This window comes from Mesocricetus auratus, unplaced genomic scaffold (assembly GCF_017639785.1).
Source record: "Mesocricetus auratus isolate SY011 unplaced genomic scaffold, BCM_Maur_2.0 Super-Scaffold_100004, whole genome shotgun sequence".
Lineage (NCBI taxonomy): Eukaryota > Metazoa > Chordata > Mammalia > Rodentia > Cricetidae > Mesocricetus > Mesocricetus auratus.
The window spans coordinates 54,112,713-54,131,835 of NW_024429189.1; the positions used below are offsets into that span (position 1 = coordinate 54,112,713).

Here is a 19,123-nt window from a genome sequence, read left to right on the forward strand (position 1 = left end):
AAAGGATGGCCTATTATACTCTTGGATTTAAAGGATTGCTTCTTCACTATACCTTTACAAAGAAAAAGATAGGGAAAAATTTGCCTTCATGATGCCTACTTATAAGAATTCCCAGCTGGTTAAGACATATCAGTGGAAGGTCTTGCCACAAGGAATGTTAAATAGTGTCACCCTGTGCCAATATTTTGTGCAAAAACCTTTGGAAATAATTTGTAATCAATTTCCACAATCCATAATTTTCCATTATATGGATGATATATTGCTGGCTGAAACTGAGGAAGGAACATTGGAAAAATACTTGAGACTATAAAGGATGTTTTTCCTCACTGGGATTGCAGATCCCCCCCCAAAAAAAAGAAATGCAAAGAGAAGATTCTATAAATTATTTAGGTTATAAAATAGGTCTACAAAAAATTAGACCACAAAAAGTATAGATCAGGAGAGATTGTTACCAGACTCTTAATAATCTTCAAATATTACTGGGAGGGATTTCTCAACTACAGACAGTTAGAGTAGAAGGGCATGATTTGAAACATTTAAAATGGCCCTAAAAGGGGAAAAGGTCTTAAATAATCCATGAATATTAACAGCTGAAGCTGAAAAAAATTACAGTGAGTAGAAAAGAGGATTCTGGAAGCACATGTTGACCATGTAGATCCAGAACTAGACTGTATTTTGGTTAATTTTCCACCTAGAGAATACCCTTCAGGGACTGATGCAGAGGGAAGATTTCCGATTTGATTCTAAAAGTCAAATTAAGGCTTTGTTAACTAACAGGAAGGGACCCAACAATTTTGATGCCTTTGAACTGACATCCTAAAACCAGTTTAGGACTATATTGCTCCAGACAACTACAGGCTAGTTCTCTGAAATCGTGTATCTTCTTATTACACTCTGGCCAGAGCTTCAGGTATAACTCCTGTCAAGCATCTCCTGTAAAATGTACATTTTTACAAATTTGTACAAATGTTACATCTAGTCATCTCAATACTTTTGTTACTCAAAAAATTTTCTTCCTACAGGGTCCCATGAGATTGTCACCATCCCATTTCAGCAAGAAATAATTTTTAGAATGCAATTCCCCCTTTCTGTAATGTTTACATAATTTACGCCTATTTAGAGTTGGTTTTCAGCTGTTTAGGGTTGGGTAGGGAAGGAGGTGTGCCTTCTATGGTATCTCTTTTAGATAAGCATAGGGCATGTATGGAAAAGATATAGTTAGGATGGGATATAGATAGATTAATATATTTTCTTGTGATTTACCTCTAATTATTAGCTATAGACAAATTACATTGTTATAGATTCTTGTATGTTTTAACTTATGTACAATCAACTTGTATTCTTTTCTTGCATAATTTGTATATTGCATATTGTCATACTGTGTAAGGTCTTCTTTCCATTTATGATGTTTGGTATACAAACATTCTTATCATAATTTATGTATATATGCTTTTACATGTGTTTAAGATATTTTGTATATTGACACAATTTAGTATATTTGTATCAATTTGCACCTTGCAATTCTACCTCTGTTTAAGATACTTCAACTCTACATCTCTTTTAGAAATTCACATATGTGTATGTGTGTGTGTGTGTGAGTGTGTGTGTGTGCTGTATGTATAGTTATATTGCTGTAATCTTGGTCCTTGTTAAATTATTTTTGGAAGCTAAAGCTGTTTTATATCTAGGTTCTGTGAGAATTACAGATATTTTCATTCAGATTCTTACTTCTTGGAGATTAGTTACACATACATTTTGGTCTTCAAACACTTCATAGAACTACAAAAAATGGCATTTTAAAGGTTTAATATTAGTACTCTGTTGACATGAGACATAATTGTTCCTGACAGCACTAAACTTCCTGAGAAAATGTTGGGCACCAATGTCACTCCTTCTGGAGTCTGTTCTCTCCTCGACTAATGGCCTCTCTGGAAAAGAAGTGCCCCCACTTCTACCACTGACTTTGGACATGCTGTTCTACTGTGCTTGCAGGACATAGTTTAGAAGACTGCTGAACCCTGCAAAGGCAGGGTAAGACAGCCTTTCTACCTCCCTGCTTTTGTGTTGGTCAGTCTGATACTCTAGGCCTTAGCCAAAGCTGGTTGCTCCTATGCTGCTATGAGATTTTGGGTGACTGCTTTGGTAGCCTACCACCTCTGTCTTTGCTGCACCTTTGGAAGTTGCTCACCTGTGCTTCCTGCCTATCCTAGTATTATTATCTTCTTTTTCATGTCTTTGATGATGTTGAAGATTAGATGATATTACAATTATTGTTTTCTCTCCCTACATAGAAATATTAGGTAGTAGACTTAAATTTTCCAGCTTAGTACAGGCATATAATAATCTCTGTGATGCCTTTACTCTAGGACTGGATAAGTGATTCTTGCCATTTGCTCTTGTTGTTTTGCCCCGACTCACGGGACATTCAACATGGGGGCTTGAGGGCACCTAGGAGAAAGCTGGGGGACAGGAGATATGAAGAAAGATAACAAAACAGGATTCTGATCAAGGCAATGGCTTTATTTCATCCCAAAGGGATTTATATAGTGGAAGGTAGGAGAGGAAGGAATGGGGGGGTGTACTGCAGCTGCAATGAGCCTGAGGGAGCAAAGGTCAGTGGGATGGGTAGGTCATCCTGTGTCCTCTGGTAACCTAACTGGTAACTGCAGATTCTAACTTTCACATTCCTCCTTCTATCATATAAACCTATGCCCTAGACTAGGCAGATAAGCTGCAGGTTTGTTTTCTCAGAACTTGCTTCCTATCTTAAGAGGTGGTATTTCAGCAATGTGACCTGGAGTCACCTCTTCTCTATGAGGATGTGATAATGCTATGGCAGAATTATGGCAAAAGGCTCCCGACATTGTTTACTGGCTTTAGATCCTGAGGGAGTACGTTCATACTTCTCCTTTTCCTAGTGCATACATGAATTTTGCCTTCTTGGTATATAGTTTTGTATAAAGTCTGAATCTTTTCTTTAGACTGAAAGGGGAATTGTAGGGAGAGATCTTACTAGGCACCTGTGGTGCTGACCATGCCCAAACTGATGTGGTCACAGGTGCATGCATGGGGTGTGGGATCAAAACCTCGGGAAGGCAACTCTCTCTCTCTCAGGGTTCCAGTCGGGTCTTGGAGAGCAGCAGAGACTATTGGAGTACTGACCTTGGGTTGTCAGTTTCTCATGTAAGTGATTCTCCCACTATAAGATTAGCTTACTTCATCTCAATCCCGAGCACAGTAATTTTTCCAGCTATATTATGCTGAATGACTTTCAGATACAGAAAGATAAATGCTACATATTTTTGCTCATAAAGGATTCAAATCTTTAGTGCTATGTGTTTAATTTGGATTACTTGTATGTGGTAATTTGAATGAGAAATGTCCCTCATAGCATTGAGGATCTCAACACTTGGTCCTCAGTTGGTGGTGCTATTTGGGCAGGTTTAGGAGGTATGGCCTATGTCACTGGAGGTGTGCCTTTAGAATTTAAAGATACATGCCATTTCCAGTTCTCTCTGCTTGCATAAAGGCTATGACTTATTAGAATTCTTCTTCAGCCACCATGCTTGTTGTCTGCTGTCATAGTATCCTGAAATGATGGCTTCTTATTCTTCTGGAATCATAAAGGTATATTAATACCTTCTTCAATAAGTTGCTTTGGTTATGGTGTCTTATTACTGCAGTAGCAGAAAAGTAACCAATACATAGTCTTCCCAAAGCAGAGAAAGTAGAAAGGGGATATTGGGAGAAGAACTACTTGAAAGGAGGGAATTAGGACATAGAAGATATGAAAGTTGAGAAGGGGTTATGAAAGTTGAGCAAGGTTTAAGCAGAGATGGAGATGGTAATATTGACAGAGAAATAAGTAGGCAAGGGAGAGTTAACATAAATAAATATGGTATGAAAAAGACATACAGAAACATACTATTTTATAAGATAATTAATATAATATAAGAAGAGTAAAGGGTAGGAGGGAAATACTCTGATTTGCTGGATATGATAGTTCCAAGATACTATGGACTGTTAAACACAAGTCCCATTGCCAGGTATCCAGTGTTTTATTATTATTTGTTGGTCAGAGAGGGCTTAGAGGCTCCACAAATTACACAGACTCTTGTAATTTTTCTTAATTGTCCAATAGAACTTATGGGTAAGACCTTATTGCTGAAGACATTACAAACATTGGTTGCAGGATACAGACAGAAATAATGCTGGTACTAAGCTGGGAGTTTCATCATTCCTTGCTAGCTTTCATCATGCTGGAAGATACTACAAGGCTTGCTAGGGAAGGAAAAAGCATCAATGGTCTTACCCAAATATGAACACTATCAACTGCAATATCAACTCCCAGCAAGATGTTCCAACTGCTGAGATAGTGGCACAACTGTTATTGGAGTAACCAACAATTCTATGTATTTGAGGCCTGCTCTGAAAGAAGAAATACAAACCTGGTACTATAAGCCTGTTCAAAAGTCCATGGTCAATGGAAGCCATAGGTTCTAGAGTAAGAACTTACTATTGTTGTTTGGCTAAACTGATATAGTGTCAAACTGTCTTCTAATGTATAAATGCATTACTTATTTTATTTATTAAAGCAAGTTTGTCTCAAACTTTCTTTTGGAATTAGCTCAGCACAACAAGGTTATCCACTCAAATATCCAAAACAAATTAAGTTGACTTCACTGTTTTTTTCTTTAAAGAATTTCATGACATCAAGTACATTTAATTTACTTATCATTCAACAACAAAATTCCCAAGATGCTGTACACTTCAGAAGCATAAACTCCCTAAAGGCATAAAATGATGTAACTTTTGGGAATTTCATGTAGGTGAAGAACAATTTGTTCCAGAGATGAGTCATGCTTGTTCTTTTGAAAGAAAAGTAAGAATAAGTAAGAATTAACTCCTGGAAGATCTGGCTTTTCTGTGCATAGGCACAGGCAGAACTGGGGATGACTGCATTTTGAGAGTATCCAGTTTGTGTTCTATTTTTTTTAATTATTTTTGTCACCTTCAAAGAAGAAAGAAACTCATTTGAATATAAGTTTAGGCCTCCTTCGAAATCAATTTTTGTCTCTTGTTCATTCTTGAAGAAGTTTGAGGTGAATTACATATATTTAGGAAGCAAAAAATGAGAAAAGTTTAAAATGTGGCATAGAGAGACATATCAGATTACAGATAACAAATATACTGAAATTTAGTATTTATTCTGAGCTAGAAGAGAACAAAAAAGCTATGTTTAAATAAAATTGATCTTCAGCTTATCTGAACAACTCTTGGACCCCAGACCGACAGCTGGGAGGCCAGCATGGGACTGATCCAGAACCCCTGAGTGTGAGAGACAGTGAGGAGGTCTGGGCAACCTATGGGGCCATGGGCAGTAGATCAGTGTTTATCCCTGGCATACAAACGGACTTCGTGTGTCCATAACACAAAGAGGGATGCTTTCTCAGCCTGGACTCTTAGGGGAGTGCCTGGACCCTGCCCTGAATGAAATGACAGACTCTAGATATCCCCTATGTGGAAGGAAGTGGCGATAGGGTGGGAAGCTGGAGGGGTGGGGGAGTGCAGGAGGAGGGGGAGAGGGAACTGGGATTGACATGTGAAGCAAGGTATTTAAAATTAAATTAATAAAAATAAAATAAAAAATTAAATTGATCTTCAAGTACACAAAACAGATACCTCTTTAGATCACACAGGTAAGGAAAAACCCTGGGCCTCCCGTTGTGTGTGTGTATTGACATTTGTATAGTTTTTCTAGGCGACACACTTTGTACGTAGGGAATGATCTCCTGTTGAAGTTAACAAGGGAGCTACATATGATAGTATAATTTGTAGTCAAACTTCATCCCCAAACAGCATTTCTTTGGGACTTCCCTGATTTCTTTTGATTTATCAACTACTTCATTACTAGATAAACTTTTGAGCATTTTTGTATTCTACAAAATTGCGTAGGATTGCAAAGGGATGTTGGAGGATTTCAGGTTTCCCGATGGACAAGACTCAGTATGGAAAAAACCATGTACACTGAGTTCAGAGTGATGAAAATATCCTAATGCTTTTAGGAAACATCAGCCCTGGGGTATTAGACACATCCCCTTCCACAGCTAAGACTTTGAGTGCTTGTTCTGTACTATAATGATAACACAAATTTAGGTGGAATCAAATGCACTGATTCTGGAAAGGAGCTTGGGTGTAGGCAGACCTGTGGACACTGAACAGTCCTTGTCATTGTCCCACATTCTTTGGAGTCTCAGGTTTATTGTATCATAAATACAGTCTTACCCAGTCTTTTTCACCCAGGGTGTAAAGTGACTTTGTACCTTGACATTATATCTATAGTCTTTAATGACATGTCTTGAAGAACTAGTTTCTTAAAAACTGAGGTGGGGCTAAGAGTTCTCTAAGTTTCTCGGAAACTTTTAAATTTAGGGCTCTGATTTATAACTTAGAGTTTCTGCCTCCTAAAGTTCACATGTTTCTCTCCTCACTTGTTTCTGTCCCATACTGATGATAGCTATTTTCCCATTGGCTGTTGGTAGCTATTTTCCCATTGGCTTTGTGGAGTTTTAGACCATTACTACCTGCCATTTGATTTTAGATTTTTTTAAATTTTAGAGATCATACGTATAAGCATTTTCTGTGTACTAAAATCTTTTTTTTATTTTTTTATTTTATCATTTTTTATTTTAATTTTAAATAGCTTGTTTTACATGTCAATCCCAGTTCCCTCTCCCTCCCCTCTTCCCGCACTCCCCTTCCCCCACTCTCCCACCCTATTGCCAAATCCTTCCACATAGGGGATATCTAGAGTCTGTCATTTTACTCTTGGTAGGGTCCAGGCACTCCCCTACGAGTCCAGTCTGAGAGAGCATCCCTCTTTGTGCTATAGGCACACAAAGACTGTTTGTATACCAGGGATAGACACTGATCGACAGCTCAGGGCCCCATAGGTTGCCCAGGCCTTCTCGCTGACACTCACACTTGGGGGGGTCCAGATCAGTCCCATGCTGGCCTCCCCACTGTCAGTCTGGGGTCCAAGAGCTCTCCCCTGTTCAGATCAGCTGTCTCTGCTGGTTTTGCCCGCCCATTCTTTGCCAATTTGCTCATCACTCCTCTCTCTCTGTCACTGGGTTCCTTGTGTTCAGTTCATTGATTAATTGTGTGTTTGCCTCTGCTTCCATCTGTCACAGGATGAAGGCTCCCGGATGGTTATAGACATCAAGTTCATTATCATGAATGGGCATTCGAGGTGGTCTCTCCACTATTGCTTAGCTTGCCAATTGGTGTTATCCCTTTAGATCACTCGAGGTCACTCTGGTGCCTGATCTGTCTTCTATCCTATGATTCCCTCTTCCCCCTACTCTACCCCCACCCACCCCACTCAACTTCCTGTTCCCCCATGACCAACTCTCTTCCTCTTCACCCCCTCTCTTCTTCCCCGGTCCCACTCCCCCACACCCCTCGCCGTGTTCCCCATCCATTCAGAGGATCTTGTCTCAAACCTCTTCTCTTGGGTACTATGCATATATGCATATCTTTTTTGTTCTTTCCTATTTCCTAGACTCTCTATCTGTGGAAGTGCAGACTGGCACTATCCTGATCCATGTCTAAAATCCATATATGAGTGAGTACATACCATGTTTGTCTTTTTGCGACTGGGTTACCTCACTCAGGATGGTTTCTTCCAGTGCTATCCATTTACCTGCGAATTTCAAGATTCCATTGTTTTTTTTTTTCTGCTGAGTAATACTCCATTGTGTAAATGTACCATATTTTCTCTATCCACTCTTCAGTTGAGGGGCATCTAGGTTGCTTCCAGGTTCTAGCTATTACAAATAATACCGCTATGAACATAGTGGAGCAGATGCCCTTATTGTATGAACTTGCCTCATTTGGATATATGCCTAAGAGTGGAATTGCTGGGTCTAGTGGTAGATTAATTCCCATTTTCCTGAGGAATCTCCATACTGATTTCCAAAGAGGCTGTACGAGTCGGCATTCCCACCAGTAGTGGAGGAGTGTTCCTCTCTCTCCACATCCTCTCCAGCATAAATTGTCTTCGGTGTTTTTGATTTTAGCCATTCTGACAGGAGTAAGATAGTATCTCAGAGTTGTTTTGATTTGTATTTCCCTGATGGCTAAGGATGTTGAGCACTTTCTTAAGTGTCTCTCGGCCATGTTAGCCTCCTCTATTGAGAATTCTCTATTTAGCTCTGTACCCCACCTTTTAATTGGATCCTTTGGTGTTTTGGAGACTTGTTTCTTGAGTTCTTTGTAAATTTTGGAGATTAGCCCTCTGTCAGATGTAGGGTTAGTGAATATCTTTTCCCATTCTGTGGCCTGCCTTTTTGTCTTTTTGACTGTGTCCTTTGCCTTACAGAAGCTTTTTAGTTTCAGAAGGTCCCATTTGTTAATTGTCGATCTCAGTGCCTGTGCCACTGGTGTTATGTTTAGGAAGTGGTCTCCTGTACCAACTCGTTGAAGAGTATCTCCCACTTTCTCTTCTAAAAGTTTCAGTGTGGCTGGATTTATGTTGAGATCTTTGATCCATTTGGACTTAAGTTTTGTACAAGGAGATAAACATGGATCTATCTGCAGTCTTCTGCATACCAGTACCCAGTTATGCCAGCACCATTTATTGAAGATGCTTTCTTTTTTCCATTGTACAGTTTTAGCTTCTTTGTCAAAAATCAAGTGTTCATAGGTGTGTGGGTTAAAATTAGAGCTTTCGATTTGGTTCCATTGGTCTACCTGCCTATTTTTGTGCCAATACCAAGCTGTTTTCAGGACTATAGCTCTATAATAGAGCTTGAAGTCAGGTATGGTGATGCCTCCTGAAGTTCCTTTATTGTATAGGGATGTTTTAGCTATCCTGGGCCTTTCGTTTTACCACATAAAGCTGATTAATGTTTTTTCCAGGTCCTTGAAGAATTGTGATGGAATTTTGATAGGGATTGCATTGAATCTGTAGACTGCTTTTGGCAAGATTGCCATATTTATTATGTTGATCCTACTGATCCAAGAGCATGGGAGATCTTTCCATTTTCTGGTATCTTCTTTGATTTCTTTCTTTAAAGACACAAAGTTCTTGATATACAGGTCTTTAATTTCCTTGATTAACATTATCCCCAGATATTTGATGCTGTTTTTGGCTATTGTAAAGGGTGATGTTTCTCTGATTTCTTTCTCATTCACTTCATCATCTGTATATAATAGGGCCACTGATTTTTTTGAGTTTACCTTGTATCCTGCCACATTGCTGAAGGTGTTTATCAGCTCTAGGAGTAACCTTGCGGAGTTTTTTGGGTCACTTATGTAAACTATCATATCATCTGCAAATAGTGAAAGTTTGACTTCTTCTTTCCCTATTTGTATCCCCTTTATCTCCTTTTGTTGTCTTATTGCTGTAGCTAGAACTTCAAGTACAATATTGAAGAGCTATGGAGACAGTGGACAGCCTTGTCTTGTTCCTGATTTTAGAGGAATTGCTTTGAGTTTCTCTCCATTTAGTTTGATGTTAGCTGTTGGTTTACTGTATATTGCTTTTATTATATTCAGGTACATTCCTGTTATCCCTGATCTCTCTAGGACCCTTTATCATGAAGGGGTGCTGGATTTTGTCAAAGGCTTTTTCAGCATCTAGTGAGATGATCATGTGGTTTTTCTTTCGCAGATTGTTAATATGGTGGATTACATTGATAGATTTTCTAAAGTTGAACCATCCCTGCATTCCTGGGATGAAGCCTACTTGATCATGGTGGATGATTTTTCTGATGTGTTCTTGAATCCGGTTTACGAGTATTTTATTGAGTATTTTTGCATCGATGTTCATGAGGGAAATTGGTCTATAGTTCTCTTTCTTAGTTGTGTCTTTGTGTGGCTTGGGTATCAAGGTAATTGTAGCCTCATAGAAAGAGTTTGGCAGTGAGCCTCCTGCTTTTATTGTGTGGAATACTTTGAGGAGTATTGGAATTAGCTCTTCTTTGAATTTCTGGTAGAATTCTGCACTGAAGCCATCTGGGCCTGGGCTTTTTTTATTTGGGAGACTTTTGATGACTGCTTCTATTTAATTAGGGGTTATAGGTCTGTTTAGATTGTTTATCTGTTCTTGATTTAGGTTTGGCAACTGATATCTATCCAGGAAATTGTCCATTTCCTTTAAATTTTCAAATTTTGTGGAGTACAGATTTTCAATTATGCCCTGATGATTCTCTGGATTTCCTCAGAGTCTGTTGTTATGTCCCCTTTTTCATCCCTGATTTTGTTAATTAGCATGCTCTCCCTCTGTCTTTTAGTTAGTTTGGACAGAGGTTTATCTATTTTGTTGATTTTCTCAAAGAACCAAATCTTTGTTTCATTGATTCTTCTCAGTGTTTTTCTGGTTTCTACTTGATTGATTTCAGCCTGAATTACTTGCTACCCAATGCAAAAATCAGTTTCCATGACTAAGGCTGACAGCAGCCTAGATCTACGAGTTTCAAAATGAATATTTAAAAGATTGTTTGGCAATATAAGTGGATTTAAATTGGTGGTCAGAAAGTATTGCTGTTGCAGTTTTATTTCCAGAATTGTGAAAGAAAAATCATTTTTCACTTTTATTGGGCCTTGGTATTATCTTGAATGATAGTGTTTTTACTGTTAAACCCTCATTTCATTTATTAATCATAATTTGACACTTGTGCCTATATTGATTATAGTAATTTTATTTTTCTATTCTTTTATCATGTCTTTGTTTATCCTAGGAAGAATATTATACTGTTCTGATTACTCTATCTTTATAATTTGCTTTGATATTTTGTCTAATGGAAAATTCCCTTCTATTTTGTTTTCAATATAGCTTTGGCTGATTTTGAATATTTTTTTCTCTTCCATAGACTTTGCAATTTGGTGTTGCATTATAATTTGTGTTTAGATTTTTGATTGAAATTGAGCTTGATTTTTCAAATAATTTGATGTAATTAGTGTAAGAGAAAAAATGGGTGTAGATGTATCTCCTGATAATATCAGTCCATAGGTTTGAAGGAGACTACCTGTCCAAGCAGAGTGAAAATTAAGTCACTGCTGTGTCAGTAAGAAAGGCTGGATATCCTAATGAAAAGAGTTTGCTTTGTTTTGTTCTCTGGAAGGAAATATATATTTTCCACTGAGATTTCTTTGCATACGTTTATCTTTTAAATTTATTTAGTAATTTCATTGTTTCATTGAGAGTTACATAACTTATGTTTTAATTAAAACTTTTAAAACATCTTTTAAAATGGTTTCTTACTACATTGAGAATAAAGCTAGAAGCTTGTATGTCCTTTACTAATTTTCTACCATGACCCCAGCTCTTTTATCAGAAAATTTAAATATTCCACTCTGGGTTATTGATAGTTATTTTAACAGTTGACATTCATAATATGATATTTTCCTACTGAAACTTGTATAGCATTATGTTTTTATGTTGATCCTGTAACTGCTTTGTTGAACAGTTCCAACTCCTTTGTATTGATAAATTTTATTACCTGAAATTTCACATGTGTATATAATGTATTTTGATTACCCTCCCCCACACTTTATTAGAACCCACCCATACCACTTCCCCACAACTATCTTAGTTGGTGTTTCAATGTCTTCTATATGGCATTTTGCCAAATACTGTCTTTTTTCCTACATTTTATTTTCTGTAATTACTTATTTCAAATAGATTTATTTTAATTTTAATTTGTGTGTATGTGTGTGTATGTTCATGTGCACAGGTACTCAAGGAAGCCACATGGGTGCAGTGCATCAGATTACTTGGAGCAGAAGCAATAGCTGTTTGGGAGATACCAAGATAGGTGTTAGGAATTTAACTGGCATCCCCTGAAAGAGCAGTTAGTGCTGTTAACCACTGAGCAATCTGTACAGCCCCAGCCATTTCTGAAATTCTTATTTTGTTTTCTTAATAGGTTTATTTTGGAGTGCTGGGAACTCTATTATTATGCCCAATCCATAATTTCTATGCACCATCCTATGACATGATGTACTTTTATAATTAGGGTTAAACCTAGAACCTGATATTTAGTAAGGAATGAATTCTTTCACACAGCTTCCATGCAAGCACAAATAATTATTTTTTATTTATGGTCTGGAAAGTTTATTTGAGAGCTACCTTTTATTGAATTCTTTTGAAAATTTCATGAAAATGACAATAACCCGTTAGTCTGTAAAGGCAGTGGTTTTACTGGTAATGTTGAATCATTTTATACTTACATGATAATTTTCTCTTAATCACATATAAATTCATGTTACTCTTCTGATAATAAATATTCAATTTGCTAGCACATTTTTAAATCCTGAATTGATATCAGTCTATAGTTTCTTCTCTTGTGCAGTATCAAGCAGTTGTAAGTCATGACTCTCCTACAGTTCTGCATTTTTCTTGCCATAGAGATGAACCTTACCCATGGGAGATGACAACTACACAAGGATCACAGAATTCATTTTCATCGGCTTGAGATACCACCATAAACTACAGGTCTTCCTGTTCTTGCTCTTTCTGATTTTTTACCTGGTTACTATGACAGGAAACTTGGGTATGATCATTCTTATTCGTGTAGATTCTCGTCTTCATACTCCCATGTACTTTTTTCTTAGCTACCTGTCATTTGTGGACATCTGTTTCTCATCTGTTGTGGGCCCCAAGATGCTCACAGATTTCTTTGCAGAACGGAAGGCTATCTCTTTTCTGGGCTGTGCTTTGCAGCAATGGTTCTTTGGTTTCTTTGTTGCCATTGAGTGCCTTCTCTTGGCATCCATGGCCTATGACCGCTATGTGGCCATCTGTAACCCACTGTTGTATACAGTGGCCATGTCCCAGAGACTCTGCATACAGCTGGTGGTCGGACCCTATGCTGTTGGTTTCTTCAACACAATGACTCATACTACAGCTGCTTTCCGACTCCCCTTTTGTGGCTCCAACATTATCAATCATTTCTTCTGTGACATGTCTCCTATCCTTTCCCTCATATGTGCTGACATAAGGATGAATAAACTGTTGGTTTTCATTGTGGCGGGAGCTGTATTGGTTGTCAGCAGCACTACCATCTTAATCTCCTATTTTCACATCCTCTTGACCATCCTGAGGATCCGCTCAGCTGAAGGTAGGAGAAAAGCCTTCTCCACCTGTTCTTCCCATGTCACAGCAGTTTCCATTTTGTACGGGACTCTCTTCTTTATCTATGTGATACCAAGTGCCATTTCTTCCCTTGACCTCAATAAGGTGGTCTCAGTGTTCTACACAGCAGTGATTCCCATGCTCAACCCACTCATCTACAGCCTGAGGAATAAGGAGGTGAAAGCGGCAATGGGCAGGACAGTCACTAAGGCCAAATTTTTCCTCAAAAACTAAATCATCATAGAGAACATAAAAGATATTCAAGACAAGGCATGACAACACAATAGTTTGCAGAATTTGTAATTGACGTCTTTTAATCCTTCCATATGGCTTTTATTTCGCTACATTTTATTTTACTAAATAAAGCAATTAGGGTTTATTTCATTATGTAACTATAAATGTTAATACTACTTAAGCACATTTTATCCCTTATATATATTTATTATTTTAAGTAAGGTAAAATCCTACAAATACAAGATGTGAGTAGTACATTGCAGCATGTATGTCCCTTGTTTCTTAATGTAAAATTGAAAATAATGAGTAGTAGGAAGTAATTTCAAATAAATATTTTCCTTATTTATTTAATTTTCTCTATGTATAATCTGATCTTCATGCTAGATTTTTTGATTCCTTATCAAAGCAAAACAAACAATAGTTGATTGAAATGTACAGACAACTTTGTTAACTATCTTGTTGAAGAGTTCAAACACAGAGAAGCATCAAGATTTATCAGAAGTCTTAGATGTTTGCATGTAATGCTTGAAGAATAATAAATGAGTTATTCCAAAAAGATAAAATTATTCTCGAAAGTGACTCTTGGAAATAAATTAGAATCTATGATTATCTTTAATTAGTGTATGCTATAAAATACACAGTTAATAATTATGTCAATTATATGCCTATTAACAAAGGTCTATAGCTGATTAGATAAAAGCAGATGAAGTATGCTGTACTGATTCAAGGAACACCTAGGTTGTAGATTTATCTCAAACTCTGCCCACAAGGATTTCACAGTGAGGTTGTTGGTTCCCAATATGCCTGGTAAGAAGACCCTGATGGTAAACAGACTAATGATCTTATGGTCCTTTCTTCTTTCTTCCTCCTCTTCCTCCTCCTTCTCCTCCTCCTCCTCCTTCTCCTCCTCCTCCTCCTCCTCCTCTTCTTCCTCTTCCTCTTCTTCTTCTTCTTCTTCTTCTTCTTCTTCTTCTTCTTCTTCTTCTTCTTCTTCTTCTTCTTCTTCTTCTTCTTCTTCTTCTTCTAGAAGGTGAACCTCTTTGAGTGTCATAGTCACTCTAAATACTGCACTTCACTATGATTGAGAATAGACTGGTTTGGGTTGAGACTTGATCAGACTTTCCCAGAAACTGAGGATGCAGACAGGTCAGAGGACACATAAATAGGGCTTGTCATGGCTGCATGCTGCAATTATCATGGAGATAAAGCCTGGATAATTCCCTCATGAATTTTAGCCAGGCATTGATGGCACACGCCTTTAATCCCAGAACTCAGCAGGCATAGGCAGGTGGATCTCGGTGAGTTCAAGGCCAGCCTGGTTTACAGAGTGAGTTCTAGGACAGCCTCTAAAGTCACAGAGAAACCCTGTCTCGAAAAAAACAAAACAAAACAAAAAAACAAAAAGAAAAACAAAAACAAAAGGCGTACATTATGAGTCAGGTTGCTAAGCAAACAGGAACACTGTCAATAGGAGAATATAAAAGGGATGCATAAGGTAATTCACAAAGTTCTTCCATTTAGCTTATACTATTTATTTTAAGTAATTAGATGGAGGGTGGGCTGAGTAATCTCAGGTATGAGTGTGTTTGCCACTTTAAGTAAAAAGTGTAGCTGCTTTTTCTTCCTATAAACAAAAAGTTGTCAAAGCTTTGAGTTGTGCTTGGCAGAAAAGGTTCCTTGACTCTCTGTTTTTTTCCCCAAAATCCTGTCATCCATGGTACACACACCTTCTGTGTCATTGGTACATCACACTGACACTGTGTCACAGTTGTGGGCAAACTTTCAACTCTGTGCTCACTGTCTTCCCACTTTCGTCATGTCCTAACTGGTCTACCAATAAATAGTCTGGTACACCATCCATTGGATTTTTATATAAGATTATTTTATTAAGATGTCTTTAACTGCATAAAATGATAAAATAGCAAGAGAGATTCTTATATTTTCACCATCTATTTTGTTATCCTTCAGTTGTGTTGTTAACCTGGTATTCTAACTGTCTAATTTTTTTTAACTGAGAATTCTATCTGCTGTAGAAAGGTACACTTTCTTTTTCTTTCAATTTTATAAAAATCCATTCTGTATGAGGATTGCATTTATTCATTAGGAACAGCAAGGTTTTCTGGCTTTTTAAATCATGGTTATTTTGAATTAGGATGTCTCTGATAGCAATTCCTGCCAACAGTAGGGTTGCATATAGAGAAGAGGATCTGAATATACTTCAGACTAGTAAATATATTAAAAATAGCTTTTAGAGCTGGGAAGATGGCTCAGCATGTAGAGTGGAGGACCCGAGTTCAGCCCTCCAGAACCCATGTAAAATTGATGCAGATTTTTACTTCTGTGAAACCAGTTTTCTTGTGAGGTAGAAACAGGAGAGCTTCAAGAAGCTAGTAGGTCAGCTAGTCTGCTAGTAACAATGGTAAACAATATGAGATCCTATCTCAAACAAGATGGAAAATGCAAACTGATAAATAAGGTTCTACTCTGATATTCACACATGTATGTGAGCTTGAAAACACACACACACACACACACACACACACACACACACACACACACACACAATGTAGGTGGAGCTCTTAGAAGGGCTTCCAGGAAAAGAAAATGCACCTGGAATGTTCCCATGGTTCCAGGCTACTCAGTGATGTTTCTGAGTCACAGGCAAAGGAATAGCTATTTCGGATTTGCATTTCTGCCATGTTTGGCACCATTTGTATTCTTTCCTTGAGTAAAAAAAAATCAATTTACATCTAGCAATCTGCTTTCCTCTCTCAGGAGACTGTGCTCCATTGAGGCTGAAGCACACTCTTCCTCAGGCATCTGTCATTAAATATCTGCACCAATTGAGGGTTCTAGTTAGTACACTCTTGTCTGTTTTGAGTAGTGGCAATTGAATTTCTAATCACAGAGTTTGTTGCGAATTACATTCATGTTTTGAGTATATTTTTCTATGATTTAAATGAGAAAATATACAAAGCTATTTAAGTAAAAAAAACCTCAAATAAAATAAATAAACAATAAAAAAACAAAAGCTTCTTTGCTAACCCGACTAAGTGACAATCGTATTCCCACACTGACTACTGGTGTAATGAGGCTCAGCTCAGGACTCACGTTCACCTCGGTGACATGGTATACCTTTGGAATCATTTGGGGCATGGATGGTTCAACCAATAAGGCTTTTGGGTTACTCCGAGTCTCTACTATGACTGATCCCACGATGCTGTATCAGTCAGGGCATTTTGATCCTGGCATCCCTGTAAAGGTGTGAAGGTGAGGGACACACAGAAGAAACAAACAAGGTTTTAGATTTTGTTCATTTCCAAATATATGGGTGTGGCAGACACTGCCCTTATGGGCTGTACCAATGTGATAAGTTTATATAGGCAAAGAATGACTAGGAAAGAAAGAAGCCAATTGTACTAGATTCAACTCTGTAGTATAAATATCTGCAGAAGAATTCCAACTTCCATTATTATAATTGTCACTTAAAATGTCAATTTTTAGCTATAAATCTAAGTGCCTGAAGCCAAGATACATGACTATATTTTCCAATATCCTTTAAAGTTTAGGATATTACAATGTGATCGATACTAACCAATGACAAATCTTTAGTGGAAGATTAATGGCATTTTTTTCTCGTCTCCTTTGGTTGTTGCTATGTGATCAAGTACTAACCAATGATACACCAGTGGAAGATTTGTGAATGCCTCTGGGAAATACTAGATTTTCACGTTAGTATTTATGCACCGGACATATTTAGATTATCCAGAGTTCGGACTATTGGCTTGGACCTTGCATGATCATTTTGGATTATGGGATCCTGGTCCTCTACCTCTTACAAGTTTCCTGCACCCCATATATGATGCTCCTTTAGCTTTAGGTTAATAAATATTCTTTCAAAATGACTTTATATTTTGAATTTTTTAACAACTTAGTTTTAGACACTAGTTGTATTTTAGAATATGAAAGTCAAACTTTGCTTATAACAGGGTATTTGTGACATGAGCCATTTCACAGAAGTAATGAGGAGCTCTCTCTTTTGTGCCTCCCTGTAACTCTTAAGTAATCACCTGCTGGGAAATATAAGATGTGTTCAATAAAGGCCTTTCAATGTTTCTTGTGAAATAGACATTTCTTCCTATGCTATTGCTGCTCTGGCCATTAGATGGCAGCATCAGCACAGAAACAATATATAAAGAGGCCTGACCATGTTTCTATTTGTTCTTGTAGCATTAGGGAGATGACAGGCTTGTAGAAATCTCCCAAACCCTTCGAATGGATTTGTGGGGGCGGAGAGATCAAGGGAAGTTTATCATGTGCCTGTGTGCATTGATTCCATAGGGAAAAGCCAGCACTCTAATTGGCTTAAAGAATTTTATTGTCATATAAACATTTAATCCCCACTGATGGGTTTTGACATTCATACCTTTTGATTATAGGACTAATTTATAAAGGATAAAGGGTTTCCTGTGGCATACAAAGGAGCTTGGTTATGTACATCTTAGAGACACACAACTTAGCTGTGACTCATCAGACATCCTTACATGCCTGCTGTCACCAGAGCAGTAACAGACTAAACAACTCAATTATCTTCCCTAGTTGGTCCTTTACTACTTCTAAAGTACACACAAAAAATGTTTGTTGTTGCTTTCATTGCTTTTCCTATAGTTGAATACCAGAATAGTTGTTTTGTTTTTCTAGCTTTTCAATTTTATTTTCATTGTTCAGAAACTTTAAAATGCCCTAAAAGAAGTCTTCTTTTTTGTTGGGCAATGCTCATTTAGTATTAATGGAGGTTGTAGGCCTTCATCCCTTGGTGGCCCTCTTGTACTTGGTAGTTCTCACTTTTCTTTAATAAATCTATATTCATTATGCTAAGTACATATTGTAAAATTTAAAATGCTGATAAATGTTGAACTCTTAAAATATAGTTTCAGCATGAGAATATTGAAAAAAGAAACTATAAGAGGTGGTGTTGTAATACTTGCAAAATAATGTTGTTTCAAGATGACATTGTAAAGTTGGAACCATCCTCTTCTGGGAGACAGAGAGGCTGGGGTTGGTAGGTGTCACTGGCTTTATGAAGCTGCCTGGAAACAAAACAAAACAAAAACACACTGATGTCAAATTATACTCTGCTCAGTTTTCAGTCATTACTCTCCTGTCATCATGTCTCCTTTACATCCATATTGGACTAAGAAACATATAGTAGAGTGATATTTGTTTTAGTCAGTCTTATTGTGTCAATATCATCAATTTGCTTCTAACATTTTTTAGATAGATCATTTATTACTAAGTCCTTTATAAGGCTAACATTTATTACTAATGGGTGTTTTGTGGCCTGTTCATTATGTTAGAAGTTTTAGTTAACCATTTCAGTGGTCATTAATCTTTGTCACCTTTGTCATCCAATCTAGAATTCCCTGGCAGACCCACTTTTGGATGCATCTGTGAAGTTTCCAGTAAGACCCTTCCAGAATATGAGCAGTATCATTTCATGGGCTGAGGTCCTGGATTGAAAAAGCAGGAGAAAAAGAACTGATATTGCAAACTCATCTCTCTCTCTTTCCTGTGGATGCTGCATCGTTGTCAGCAATCATGGCTTTAGCATCATTGTGAATCATGAGCAGAGGAAAACCAAATCCCCAACCTTCCTTGCTTAAATTGCTTGTGTCAGGTACTCTTCCCAGATAGGAAAAAGAGAGCTAATACAAATTTTCAGTAAAATATTTTATATTAATTTAGGTT

At 37.4% G+C, this 19,123-nt stretch overlaps 1 protein-coding gene across 1 annotated transcript; it reads left to right on the plus strand.

Annotated features, from left to right (window-relative positions):
• Positions 1 to 12,430: 12,430 nt before the first annotated feature.
• On the plus strand, positions 12,431 to 13,375 carry LOC101838817 (olfactory receptor 1009). The gene has a single exon (XM_005065066.2). The coding sequence runs from the start codon at positions 12,431 to 12,433 to the stop codon at positions 13,373 to 13,375; it is 945 nt and encodes a 314-aa protein (XP_005065123.1).
• Positions 13,376 to 19,123: the final 5,748 nt, after the last annotated feature.